This window comes from Anabrus simplex, chromosome 2 (assembly GCF_040414725.1).
Source record: "Anabrus simplex isolate iqAnaSimp1 chromosome 2, ASM4041472v1, whole genome shotgun sequence".
NCBI lineage: Eukaryota > Metazoa > Arthropoda > Insecta > Orthoptera > Tettigoniidae > Anabrus > Anabrus simplex.
Genome location: NC_090266.1, coordinates 130259369 through 130273734, shown reverse-complemented (window position 1 = coordinate 130273734; position 14366 = coordinate 130259369). Strand labels below are relative to the sequence as shown.

General features: G+C 40.9%; 1 protein-coding gene across 4 annotated transcripts in view; it reads right to left on the bottom strand.

Annotated features, from left to right (window-relative positions):
• LOC136863930 (RAB6A-GEF complex partner protein 2) overlaps nt 1-14088 on the bottom strand; it is a 457043-nt gene extending 442955 nt beyond the window's left edge. For all 4 annotated transcript variants that reach the window (XM_067140369.2, XM_067140370.2, XM_067140367.2 and 1 more), the window contains exon 1: nt 13688-14088. In XM_067140369.2, the coding sequence (XP_066996470.1) occupies nt 13688-13809 (122 nt within the window). In that variant the 5' untranslated portion in view covers nt 13810-14088. The remainder of the gene's footprint in view (nt 1-13687) is intronic.
• Between the last annotated feature and the right edge of the window lie 278 nt (nt 14089-14366).

Here is a 14366-nt window from a genome sequence, read left to right as displayed (position 1 = left end):
ATGTTCATTAGATCAATGAAATAATGAGGTGACATGCCTCTCACAACATGTAACTTTTAAAGTTAAAGAGGAAAGGACCCATTTTATTATTCTTACTATTTGAACATTTAACTTGTTTTTAATCATTTGTCAAATTGGGTCAGTTTTCATGCATATGCAACGCTTTGTAATGTGATGTTTTTGAAACTAGTTTGATATATGACAGCTGAAGATGACCCCATAGGGGTTGAAACCAGTACTGGATTTACTGTAATCAATAGTAAATAAACACTGTATTGATAAGGTGGAGGATTCTATATCATTTTTATGTTGTAGTAGCAATCAATACGGAAATGAAGCTCATAGATTATGAAGCCAAGTATAGCGACAGACTTCGAAGGTGGAGTCAAGCGGTGCAAATGGAGAACAGAATAATGAATAGTGGATTCTTCCATCAGAGATTTACTTCCTTTCTTCGCTTCCAATTTTATGTCACAGTCACACAAACACAGACAGGTGTTATGGCAATGATGGGATAGGACAGAGCTAAGAAGGACATGACCTTGGTCTTAATTAAGTACAACCTAGTGTGAAAGGTTAGTGCTATCAGCTGACCACCTCAGGGGCTGGGGTTTGATTTCCAGTACTGCGTTAAAAGGCTGATCATCACCCACCACCTTTTCCCTTATCCAGCACCTGCCGTTCTAGGCATTTATGGCACTTCACCTTCCTCTCTCATTCCACCATTTTGTCCCAGTATGGGCTTCTTCTTCTTCTTCTTCTTCTTGCACTCCTCTTTATTGAATCGATCCACCTTGTTCTAGGTCTCCCTCTCGCTCTCTTTTCCTCTAACATCATCTCCATCATCTATTTCAGTATTCTTTCCTCCTCCACACTTTTTAGATATCCAAACCATCTTAATTTACTCCTATCAATTCTCTCACTTAGGTTTTCCATTTCAACCTCCTTTCTCAATCTATCTTTCTTTGTCTTTCTTATCATACTTTTTTGGCATTTCATTTCACTGGCTTGAATTCTACTCTCCTCCCTACTTGTCATTGTTCTGGTCTGTCACATACGTCAATATTGGTGCATAATACACTTCCTTGGTACTTTCTTATTCCAGACAAGGCTTCTTACACTTTGGTAGAATGCAAGGCCCTGTTGTTACACAGAGACACTGAGGTCCGTCCGTCCGTCCGTCCGTCCATCCATCCATCCGTCCGTCCATCCATCCATCCGCTTTGTAATGAACTTTCAACTTGCTAATTTCCATGTCCAGCCTTGTATTCCACATGAATTCACTCCCTAGGTATTTGAAACTGTCAACAACATCAAGGCTTTGACCACCAATTTTCACAATGTCTCTCCCTGGTCTTTCTCCTCTTGATATCACCACGTTCTTGCTCTTCCCTGCACTGATTTTCATACCATACTTTTCCGTTTTCTTGTTCAATGCATCACGTTGTTCCCGTACTCCTTCGCTGTCAGTTCCCCAAACTACAACATCGTCTACAAATTGTAATAAACTCATCACCCTGTGTTGACGCAAGTGCAATAAACGGATATAACTTGAAAACAATATTCACACAAGTATACAAGTATCGAGCTTGAATTATTATTATTATTATTATTATTATTATTTATTATTACTTGTGTGTATAGCTGTGAAGCATTACATCCATTTAATATTTTTTAATGCTATTTGTTCGGGGCGTCAACCCATGTAGATCTTTTGCCCCTACCGGCACCATATTGTATGAACCTGCATGTAACTGGAATGGCAGTAGTGTGGAATGTGGTGTGCGAGGAAAGGAAGATTAAGGACGACACAAACACCCAGTTCCCAGGCCAGGGATATTAATCATTACAATTTAAAACCCTTGACCTGGCCAGGAAACGACCCAGGGTGGCAGGCGGATGCGTTGCCCCCTACACTCCGGAGTCAGACCATATGTACATACGATATGATGGTGCTCTTTGTGAAGTTATGTCATGCAACATGTGCTGTACATGAATATTCATATGAGTTCAGTTAATGTCTTCTTCTCTTCGTTTTACCTCATGACTGATGCGTCATGACTATCATAACATTCAGCCATCTAGCTGATGAACCATACTCCGCCATTCTTCACTATCTAAAGCTTTCAATGTGGTTGCTCTGAGAGAACTCTGTAGGGGGCCGTTCACCATGTCAATCCATCGTGTTGGTACTCGTCCTCGCTGTCTGGTTGCCTGGACTTTGCCCTCAACAATCAACTTTTGAAGACTACCATCTCGGCACATTATATGTCCAAAGTAGCGTACGATCCGCTGGGAGACCTTACACGATAAACAAACTTTTATCTGAAGCTGGTTCAGGATTGATGTGTTCGTGCGATGAGCTGTCCAAGGAATCCTCAACATTTTCCTCCAGCACCACATTTCAAAGCTTTCTATCCATTCACGATCACGTTCCAGGATGGTCCACGTCTCTGCACCATGTAAGAAGACTGAGAAGACTAAAGATTCAACGAGCTTCTTTTTTGTATTGATGGTGTAGTTATTATCTTTCCAGATCTTCCGCAGACGGATCATTGCTACCTTTGCTATTTCAATTCTTCACTTTATTTCATCTTTGGAACCACCAGCATTGGATAGTAAGGAGCCTAGCTATACATACTGATGTACAACTTCACAACCTCCAATCTGTTGGATATGTGGACTGTTGTTGTTCTTTCGATCAACAATCATGACTTTGGTTTTCTGTCAATTTAGGCATAATCCAATTTCAAGACTTGCTTCCTCCAATCTCTTGATCAGCTCTGTCAACTCCTCTTCAGATGATGCTATCAAGGTGGTGTCATCTGCAAATCTCAAGTTGTTGATCTTGCATCCCCCAATGGAAAATCCTTTGTCCCAGTCATCTAATGCAGTTCTCATTGCATATTCACCATAGAGATTGAAAAGTAACGGTGACACGATACATCCCTGGTGGACTCCAGCCATCGTACGAAACTGCTGTCACTGTTTTGAGTCTTCACAGTGGCTGTATTTTTAATGTAAATACCAGTACATTAATATTATATAATTTATTCTTACCTGTATATATAATTTGTAATCCATAATTGTGAAACACACGGTAACTTCCAGAATGGTATAGGTAGACAAAAATGATGGAGAATATTCTGTACATTATAATCTATGTATTAGGGACTCTCGAATTTTCGAGAAGGTATATTTTGCAATTAGCTTTCTAGAAGCCTGGCCAGGCACATATATAAGGAGGTGGTCTCAATGGTAACGATGAGTTATTGGATACAGAGTTACTGGTCAGGATAGTTATTGGTTGAAGAGTTGTTGTTGTTGTTTAGTAGAGTTATGGTGTAGCAAGGTAATACTTGTGACATGCTTTTACACAGTTATCTGTTTGAACTGTGTTTCACAGTTGTAATCTACATGTGCAGTGATGGCATTTTTTTAAATGGCGGCTTTGTGATGTGAGTGTTTTGTTTGTGACAGCAGTGATTAAGGTTATGTGTGTGTTTAATTTGTAAATAGATGTGAATAAAATAATTGTACCAACTGACAGCATCTTTTGTGCATCTCTGTGGATAGGTTAGTTTGTACCCAGTCTATTTAGACCATGCTTTCCTGTACCTACTCCCAAGGAACACTATAATATGCCTTTGTTAGATCTATGAATGTCACAATTTGCTTTACGTCGCACCGACACAGATAAGTCTTACGGCGACAATGGGACAGGAACGGGCTAGGAGTGGGAAGGAAGCGGCCGTGGCCTTAATTAAGGTACAGCCCCAGCATTTTCCTGGTGTGAAAATGGGAACTATGGAAAACCATCTTCAGGGCTGCCAACAGTGGGGTTCGTACCCATTATCTCCCGAACACTGGACACTGGCCGCACTTGAGTGACTGCAGCTATCCAGCTCGGTCTATGAATGTCAAGACCAATTCCTTTCCATACTCGCAATTCTTTTTCCATTTAATTGCCTCATGCTTAAGACTGGGTCCACTGTAAATCTTCTATTTCTAAAGCCATACTGCTCCTCTTGCAACTCCTCTTCTACCTCTCTTCTCATTCTCCTCCCTAATACTCTTTCCAGTATTTTTGCTACTTGTGATAAGAGTGTGATTCCTCTATATTGTAATCACATACTTTTTTGTCCCCCTTCTTAAAGACTGGTATCATTATTCCCTTTTCTCAGTCTTCTGGCACATATTTCTGTCTCCATATGCACTTTAATAATCTGTCCTACACCCACTGATGTCTAACAGATCCAACAACCTTTATCATTTCCACACCAATGTCATCCATAAACTCGTGCATTCACCATTTTCATTTTATCAACTGCTAATTCCACCTCTAACATGGTTATATAATCTTCTACTGTTGAGTCATCACACTGTATTACTACTGTCTCCTCTGCACAATTTCTCACATTCAACCTTTTATCAAAATACTCCTTTCATCTTATTATCCTTGAATTTCCACACATTTATTTTACTATCTCTTATCCCCTTTAATGTTTCCATTTTCCCCACTCTCATTTTCACTATAACAACACTGTGATCTCCAACAAACGCTTCTCCTGGTAAAGCTGTTATAACAATCAACTGTATGTGATTTGTTTTTCCCTTCGAAAGTAATTGATTACTGATTTTATTCTGTCACTCCCATCTTATCTTGTAATGTTCTTGCAGTTTTTCTTCTAAAATCATGTGTTGTCCACATTCATTCCATTCCTCTCACAAAACTCAAATAGTTTCTCTCCTCCTCCATTTCTTTTCCCATAACCATATGGTCTGATTACTTCCTCCTTTACCGGGCGAGTTGGCCGTGCGCGTAGAGGCGCGCTGCTGTGAGCTTGCATCCAGGAGATAGTAGGTTCGAATCCCACCATCGGCAGCCCTGAAAATGGTTTTCCGTGGTTCCCATTTTCACACCAGGCAAATGCTGGGTCTGTACCTTAATTAAGGCCACAGCCGCTTCCTTCCAACTCCTAAGCCTTTCCTATCCCATCGTTGCCATAAGACCTATCTGTGTCGGTGCGACGTAAAGCCTATAGCTCGCTCACTTCCTCCTTTCCTTGTCTTTTGTTTCCCACCTGTGCATTTAAGTCTCCCATGATAATCACTTCCATATCAGTCATCTCCTTTTCTGGTTTCTCCACAAATTCTTCAATATCTTCCTCTTTGTTTCCTGTCTGTGTTGACTACACTTGTAAGTAGTCCTTCACTTCATTCCCCATTCTGAGTCAAATTTTCATTATCGTGTTGCTAATGTACTCTACAATATCAACATACTCTTCCAGCTATTTTGAAATTATCAGGTCCACTACATTCTTCACCTGTTTGCCACCACTCCAGTATAATGTATATCCTCTCCTTATTCTGTTCTTTCCTTTCCCCTTCCACTTAACTTCGCTCAACCCCATCATTTCTACACCCACTTTCTCCATAAAATCCACCACTTCATCTGCCTTTCCTGTCAGGCTCATAAGGTTGATTATGCCCACCTTCATGATGTTGGCTACTGGTCGTCCATTTTTCACCGTTCCCCCAGTGGCCAAGGAACTGCTTGTCGTTTGCAGCAGGGTATGCCCTAATCTTTTCCAAGGCAAGTTCAGAAGTACCATATCATATATAGGCTATTTATTAGCTGCGGATAGGAGAAATACCTTCCGTTTTATCTGTTGTTAGGACTGAAGTCCTCTTCTGCCATCTAAATGCTGACCATGTTCTCCTTTCTGGTGAATTTATTTATCATTTCCTACACAAAGGCTTCACCTGGCCTCCAGAGAGAGGGCCGCAGAAGTTGGGTGTCAAGTTTCGTAATAGCAGCGTGACCCTCAGCCAGACAGTCACAGGTACATAGTTAAAAAAGTACATGCAGCTGACCATCATTGTGGGTATGTTGAGAACATAAATTTGCATTTAGCTGCAAGTTTTAAATGGAAGATTCTGAAAACAAAACCAAAATCCCAAAAAACATAATAGTATAACTCCATGGGATGAGAGTTATGACTGGGCAGCCCTCATTACTGACAGATTAAATGCACACCCGCTGCAGTCAAGCGCGCGCACCACCACTCGCTCGAGTATTTGGAACTGTTCAGGGGTGTCTAACTGCTGCTAAGTAACTGCAGTACACCACATTCACGGTTCGACTTTGGAACATTCCAGTTGAAACTCTCAGTTTTTTTTTTTTAATGGAGCTTCCTACAGAACGGAGATGTTTTTAGAAAAATTTCAAGGTAGGTTTCGATATGAGTTCATTGATAGTTCCCTCGTTAGAGGTTTCGAGACCAAACATTGAAGAGTACAACAATCTACAATGAGGGTATAAATAAGGACGCTTAAGAAACTATGTGATATTTACTAGAAAAGCCAACAGCCCTGTGCATTCAGTGCCGCAGTGTCCATAAAGGTGAGAGCGTTTGTCATTTGGAGCAAAAGGTAAACATCATCAAATCACTTCTAAAAATCACTTGAGTGTGTTTTGTTTTTGTTTTTTACCCAGGGTTTCCCTTCCCTCCTGAGTTACATAAAGCTGAAGAGAAAACTTTCAAACTAGTCTGAAATTTATGATAGAGGACACAATAAAACCCAGACTGAACAGACAGGAGTTAAAGCACAGAAATGATTACCATCATTTAATTTCAAAGAAAAAACTGCCACCAAAACAAACAAAGCTAAAGATGAAATATCTGTGTATTCATACAAGAGACTTTCCTTTCCATAAATGGAACATCACCCTAAGCATGAACAAAACTAGTGACAAGAACAATAGTCTGAGGACAAGCAAAAGGGGTCTAAGGGTATAAGCCCCCAGGCTTCTAGTATAACCTGCACGGTATTGACTAGTGACAAGATCTTTGGTCTGGACAGGTTAGACCATTGGCTAGAGACAAGCACATGAGGTCAGCACATACTATATTCAACAATGGACGAAACTCCAATAAATGAATATTGACTTACCCACTATGAGGGGGTGGGCAGGGATACGTGCTTGCCCTAGAAGAAATTTGACTGAGGCCTGTTTCTCAGTAACCAATAGACTATAAAATGTATATAAAATTTATTGGGTAAAGGTTCCTCCCCAAAAATATACCCTTCCTGCCCCACAAAGAAATTAACTGAATCCTCCACACTTCAACTTCCAAATTTCTGCAACATATTCCACAATTCGACTAACTGAAACATTCAGTGAATTTCACTTGTTGTGTACTTAATAAATGAATTTCAAAGATACTGCAACTGAATTCGACACACGCTCATTTTCCAACTTTGTCTGTTTCATTATTTTCAGGGAAGGTGGCAACAGCGGACCACACATGAGGTGAACCTTATCAGAGGCAGTAGCAAACTGCCCTCGAACCAATAGGAACACAGAAAATGGTTGCATTTCACAGATTAATACAGTCTCAGTTTTAATTTTTCGGTAGCAAAAGACAGTTTAGAGATCCAAAATGGTGCTGCTTGGGCAATGTTACTAATAATAAACAAGAGCCGCCAACCTTAGAGAATAAAGAGGAGAAAATTGACCACTGGACTGGGTATATTAGGTTCATTCCAACATGAATCAGTGACCATCCAATACATGAGCAGTTGAGAGAAAAAGTTCCAACACTCACCAAACAGATCCCAGACTGGACCACGTACTCATATTGTGCGTTCCAATAGAACTAAACCTGCATTCACAGAACGTCAGAACTCGTCCGTGGCCTGTGGCATTTACCAGTAGTACAAGACAAGCACAATAGAATTAATGTGTGAGAGAGGAATCTCACTGGATAGACCACGTGCATTTCTAATCTTGTTCTTCTCACTTACAATTTATTTACATTGCCATTACCTCTAATATGGTATTTGTGAACTACGGAGTAATAAAGATGGAAAACTATGATGATTCTGTTACATCTTTATCTAGTGAAGATGAGGTGAATATGCATTTAGCAGCGCCTAGGAACAGAAACGAAAATTATTCATTTTATTGTTCCTTCTGGAATTCCTATGATTCGAATCATGTCATTCTGATTTCACTGTCCACACTCAGTAATGTTTTTTCTAATTTTTTTTTTCTTTTTCTAATGGTAGGGAAATCCAAAAACGACAGGGTCACAGCTACATACAAGTTAATTAGCAATTTAAAACTTGCAATCCTGGTAGATTAAAACAGAAACCTAACAACCAAAACATACTTTCCAGAAGGAGCAGTACCACAGTATGAAAATGAGAAGTTTTTCTATCATTTCCAAGTTTGTGAAGATGAGGTGAATATGCATTTAGCAGCGCCTAGGAACAGAAACGAAAATTATTCATTTTATTGTTCCTTCTGAACTGAAGAAATTTCAGAACAGTTCCAAAGAAGTGACCAACCTGAAAGGCACTATGAACAGTATGGAAAAATTTCTGAAATTTACCAGATTATGGTCAAGTAAAAGAAGTCCTGCCTGAAAAAATTCCAGTACCTCGGCATCTCCGAAAACCGAAAAAGTATATTGTGGGATGCAAAAACAATAGCATTATAATTTATTTTGGTCATAATAATAATATGTACTCATTGGGTTTAAAAGGTGCCTATTCCATGTGATTTTAAGGGTGGATGTAATTTATTGTATTGCAGTCCAATACCAGTACTTTAGTAATGGTAAACTGTGCATTCATTCCCCTTAGTCATTAAAAATGAGAACGATCTGGAATCGTCTTCTTTCCCCCTTTTTTATTTTACGTTGCCCCAACACCATCTCCCAGATGCGCGCCCCTAACCGCACGACCAACTCAACCGGTGGAATAGTCTTCCGTTTCGGATTTCAGGTTCTAAATTTTCTGTGGTACATTGGTCACCAAACAACCAGTTTTCAAGATATCTCAGACAGGTTTCATATAACCATAAGTTTGCTGCACTGGGTAATCAAGAGAGTGGTAATATTATTTGAGTAATTTACCCTTTCATTTCTTTTTCTCGACAAAACTACAAACAACAAAACGGCGCGAGGTGTTGGAAAATACATGTGAAATGTTTCATATACTCATCACATTGCTGTCCCCAAAGTGTTCCAATATGACCAGTGCAGGCACAGGAGGCGATGCATAAATCCGTTCGTTGGCAACCGTCAGGAACTTGTGTCTTGCAGCGAAACTATAGCATATTGGTGTGGATTGGTTAGGATATAATCTCATCAAAACCAATACTTTAGATAGGTTATGATATGGTCACGACAAGAACACTGTACAAGGCTACTGGCCTGACGGCAAGCAAGGTGACTACCCACAGGCTTCTAGCATCACGTGACAAGACCAATGGTCTGGATAAAATCATTGGTCTGAATATATTGGTATTGAATAACATCGTCGATAGAGCATTCACAGCCTGCACACACCATGACAATTTAGAAATTTGCAGGTCTTATTATTAACAAATATGGCAGCCCTGTGCCTGGACATGGTGCGAGCTCTATCGGTCAAAATACGAAACTTGGCCGACGAATGACAACATAGCAAATAGTGACATTTCACTTATATACACAGTCTCAGTTTTTATTCTTCTATGGACAGGATGACAGACTCCCTGGCTAGTATAAAAGGATATCTCCTTCCTACTACTTATGGTATTGCTGAAAATAATTTTTATACGTATTTTTCTCGTTCCTAAATATTCCCACCAGGTATGGAAGTGCCACCAATTTTTCAATATACATAAAAATACTTCACAGGGTGGATTGGCAGGTCCCTGGCAAACATAAAGGAAGAAACTCCTATCTCTGCCTCTTTACGTATTGTTTCACATATCACTTTTGCATAGTTTTCTTGTTCATAAACATACAAACTTGCCAGTAAAGTACTGCCCTCCAGAACATAGGGACAGAATGCAACTTCATTTCAATCAATCAATCAATCAATCAATCAATCAATCAATCAATCAATCAGTTGTGATCTGCATTTAGGGCAGTCGCCCAGGAGGCACAATCCCTATCTGTTGTTTTCCCAGCATTTTCTTAAATGATTTCAAAGAAACTGGAAATTTATTGCTGCTAGGGGCTTTACGTCGCACCGACACAGACAGGTCTTATGGCGACAATGGGATAGGAAAAGCCTAGGAGTTGGAACGAAGTGGCCGTGGCTTTAGTTAAGGTACAGCCCCAGGATTTGCCTCATGTGAAAATGGGAAACCACGGAAAACCATCTTCAGGGCTGCCGACAGTGGGATTCAAACCCACTGTATCCCGGATGCAAGCACACAGCCACGCGCCTCTACCCGCACGGCCAACTCGCCTGGTGGAAATTTATTGAACATCTTCCTTGGTAAGTTATTCCAATCCCTAATTTCCCTTCCTATAAATATTTGCCCCAGTTTGTCCTCTTGAATTCCAACTTTATCTTCATATTGTGATCTTTCCCACTTTTATAAGCGCCACTCAAACTTATTCGTCTACTAATGTCATTCCACGCCATCTCTCAGCTGACAGCTCGAACATACCACTTAGTCGAGCAGCTCTTCTTCTTTCTCTCAATTCTTCCCAGCCCAAACTTTCCAATATTTTTGTAACGCTACTCTCTTGTCGGGAATCACCCAGAACAAATCGAGCTGCTTTTCTTTGTATTTTTTCCAGTTCTTGAATCAAGTAATCCTGGTGAGAGTCCCTTACACTGGAACCATACTCTAGTTGGGGTCTTGCCAGAGACTTATATGCCCTCTCCTTTACATCCTTACTACAACCTCTAAACACCCCCATAACCATGTGCAGAGATCTGTACCCTTTATTTACAATCATATTTATGTGATTACCCCAATGAAAATCTTTCCTTATATTAACACCTAGATACTTACAATGATCCCCAAAAGGAACTTTCACCCCATAAACACAGTAATTAAAACTGAGAGGACTTTTCCTATTTGTGAAACTCACATCCTAACTTTTAACCCCGTTTATCATCATACCATTGCCTACTGTCCATCTCACAATATTATTGAAGTCATGTTGAAGTTACAATCTTGTAACTTATTTATTACTCTATACCAGGGCCTCTCAGGGTGCATGCGTTTGGTGCATGCACCGTGCACGGTGCAAAAGACGACTTCGCTTGGTTGACCAGAGTGCAGACCCCCCACTCCTCGATTTGGAGCAATAGTGCTTGCTCTCTCTTTCCTCACGCCTGTCTTGCTCACTCCCCCTGTCTCCCTCTTCCACACTTGCCCCGTAGCGCTCCAAATCCGAGCTGAGTTGCGCCGCGTACAGCCAAGCTTAGCCGAGTAGCCCAGAGACGAAGTGTTGGTCCGAGAGAAGCCGAACGTGACCGATGCACAGTACACGGAGCTCTTGCGCCTCGATTTGCACGCGTGAGATTTTGGGCATTTGAGAGACCCTGCTCTATACAGAATAACATCATCCGCAAAAAACCTTACCTCTGATTCCACATCTTTACTCATAAATTTATATATATAAGAAAACAAAGGTCCAATAATACTGCCTTGAGGAATTCCCCTCTTAATTATTACGCGGTCAGATAAAGCTTGCTTACTCTAATTCTTCAACATCTATATTCTAGAAATATAGCAACCCATTCAGTCACTCTTTTTTTTTTTTCCTATTTGCTTTACGTCGCACCGACACAGATAGGTCTTATGGTGACGATGGGATAGGAAAGGGCTAGGACTGGGAAGGAAGCAGCCTTAATTAAGGTACAACTCCAGCATTCGCCTGGTGTGAAAATGGGAAACCACGGAAAAACATCTTCAGGGCTGCCGACAGTGAGGTTCAAACCCACTATCTCCCGGATGCAAGCTCACAGCTGCGCCCCCCAAACCACATGGCCAAATCGCCCGGTCAGTCACTCTTTTGTCTAGTTCAATTGCACTCATTTTTGCCAGTAGTCTCCCATGATCCACCCCATCAAATGCTTTAGACAGGTCAATCATGATACAGTCCATCTAACCTCCTGAATCCAAGATATCTGCTATATCTTGCTGGAATCCTACAAGTTGAGCTTCAGTGGAATAACCTTTCTTAAATCCGAACTGCCTTCTCTCGAACCAATTATTAATTTTGCAAACATGTCTAATAAAATCAGAAAGAATGCCTTCCCGAAGCTTACATGCAACACACGTCAAACTCAGCCAATCATTTAGCCAATGTCCACAGCTGCAGTTGATGTAAAAGATATGAAAACAGTACAAACCAATTTTTCTGATGATGATGATGATTGCAAGTTATGAATCTCATTCCGTATTGACGGTTGTATTGATAGGAGGATTTTATAAATATTTTCATTTGTAAAGTGATGATGATGATGACGCTTGTTGCTTAAAGGGGCCTAACATTGAGGTCATCGGCCCCTAAGTGTATGAAATGAAATGACAAAGTAAAAGTTCAAAATCATCCACTGACCAAAATAAAAAATGTCATGAAGAATGAATGGATGGAGATGAATTTAAAACAATCAGTGGATCCAACTCAGAAAACTATCATAAATAATAGTATTACTGACCAAGGGACCACTTCTGAAGTACAATCCTGAATCAAGGATGCTTGATGCGTAAAGGGGTCCAAAATCTAGGTCAAAGGCTCCTCAGAATGGTACTTATCGCTAGTAAAGTAGAACCATGGTATGTCATGTTGGGGTACTAATCAAAAGGAGCGAAGACTCATGGTGTTCCACACATGATGGTACTACTCACAAGCATTGTACGTCGTACAGGTAACGCTGACCTGTGGTATTTCTCACAAAATGGCGCCACTCATAGCCAACGCAAACAGATGGGGTTCCTCACCTACGTGTACTAATCACGGGCTCCTGTATTCCCGTGGTGTTCCTAACATTGTGGATACTAATCACAGGCACGCAGACCCACGGTGTCACTCATATAGTGGTAATAATCACAGGCAATGCCCAGACCCGTGGTGTTGCTCACATGGGTACGACTCACGGGTACTGGAAACCCACAGTCAACACCCTCTGCTGCTACTAAGCACAAACCTATTTCGTACCTAATATAGTGGTACTACTCGCAAGTAAAGACGACCCATGGTGTTCCCCGCGTGATGGTACTAATCAAAAGTAGTTTCATGGTTCTAAGACAATCATCCCTTGGTCGCCTCTCACGACAGGCAGGGGATACCGTGGGTGTATTTTCCTGCTGTGTCCCCCACCCACAGGGGGTTGAGAGAGAGAAAAAAGAAGGGATTCATCACTTTGAAAAATGAAGTAACGGACGAAGAAATGCAAGGGCCACAAAGGGCGTGAAAATGAAAGACTCCCTAGACTTCGAATGCTCTAATATAGTCGGGGTCGGAAAAGAACAAGAGTTGACCAAGGGAGGTCGGACAGGACAGACGAAAGTGAGGAGCCTGGCACAAGTGGAAGCAATGCCAAGACTCAGCTAAGGACCCCGTGGTCGCCAATCCATACTCCCAAGTTGAGAGCCCCTTGGGCCCCTTTTAGTCGCATCTTACGACAGGCCAGGATACCAATTTTTCATACATAGGGTCCAATGGTATTCTAAAAATAAATTCGAGGCTATGCGCTGCAATATACTATATGTTAATACTAAGAGGAAGTTACCAGAAGATTGAAATTTCAGTCAATCTATATATCAAAAAATGAAAAACTGAAGCAAAAAAAGTGCCATATAATAAAACTCATCTGTCAGACAATAACACGTGTTAATAATAGCTCAATAAATAACATGCAATTATAATTCACCCACCTGTTGCTCTGTGATCTCATGTGTAATGGAACAGGCGGGTTGGAAAATGTAATAACGCATTCCACAGTCTGACCAGCCAAATAAACCGGACTCCTAACAAGTTTCGCCGTAACTTCAATCATGACTAATACTATATATGTAAAAACTGCAAACGACGAACCAAGAACATCTAATGAATATATCACATAAATAGAACATCCAACTCCATATTATGTTCCAACCATTTATTCATTATGTACAAGACCACCAGAAACTTCTTCTTTCTTCTTTATAATTTAATGGGCTCCGACAATAGCGGTTTACCAAGGCACTGGCCCTAGATTGATCATCAGAAAGAATCTCTAAACTGTGGAGGAGACGAAATTATAATTTTACTTTCCGCAGCCCAGCACTCGCTACATTCAGCTGCGCGCGGAACGACTGTCGTTTGTTTCTCGCTCGGGAAGGATGTTGTCAAGAGGCGCAAGGTGTTGCCATGGTCTGTAATTAGGAACTAATGAGTAGTACCAGAGCAATCTACAGTTAAAGCATGAAGGTACGCTTGGCAACGCTGTATCTATCTGTCAAGCGGAGGCCGAGAGAAAAGGGGGCGTGTTCGAATTTGAATGACTTCAACCATGTTCACTACATTTAGACGAACACAATGATTGTGATAAATGCACGCTCTTCGTAAAATGGT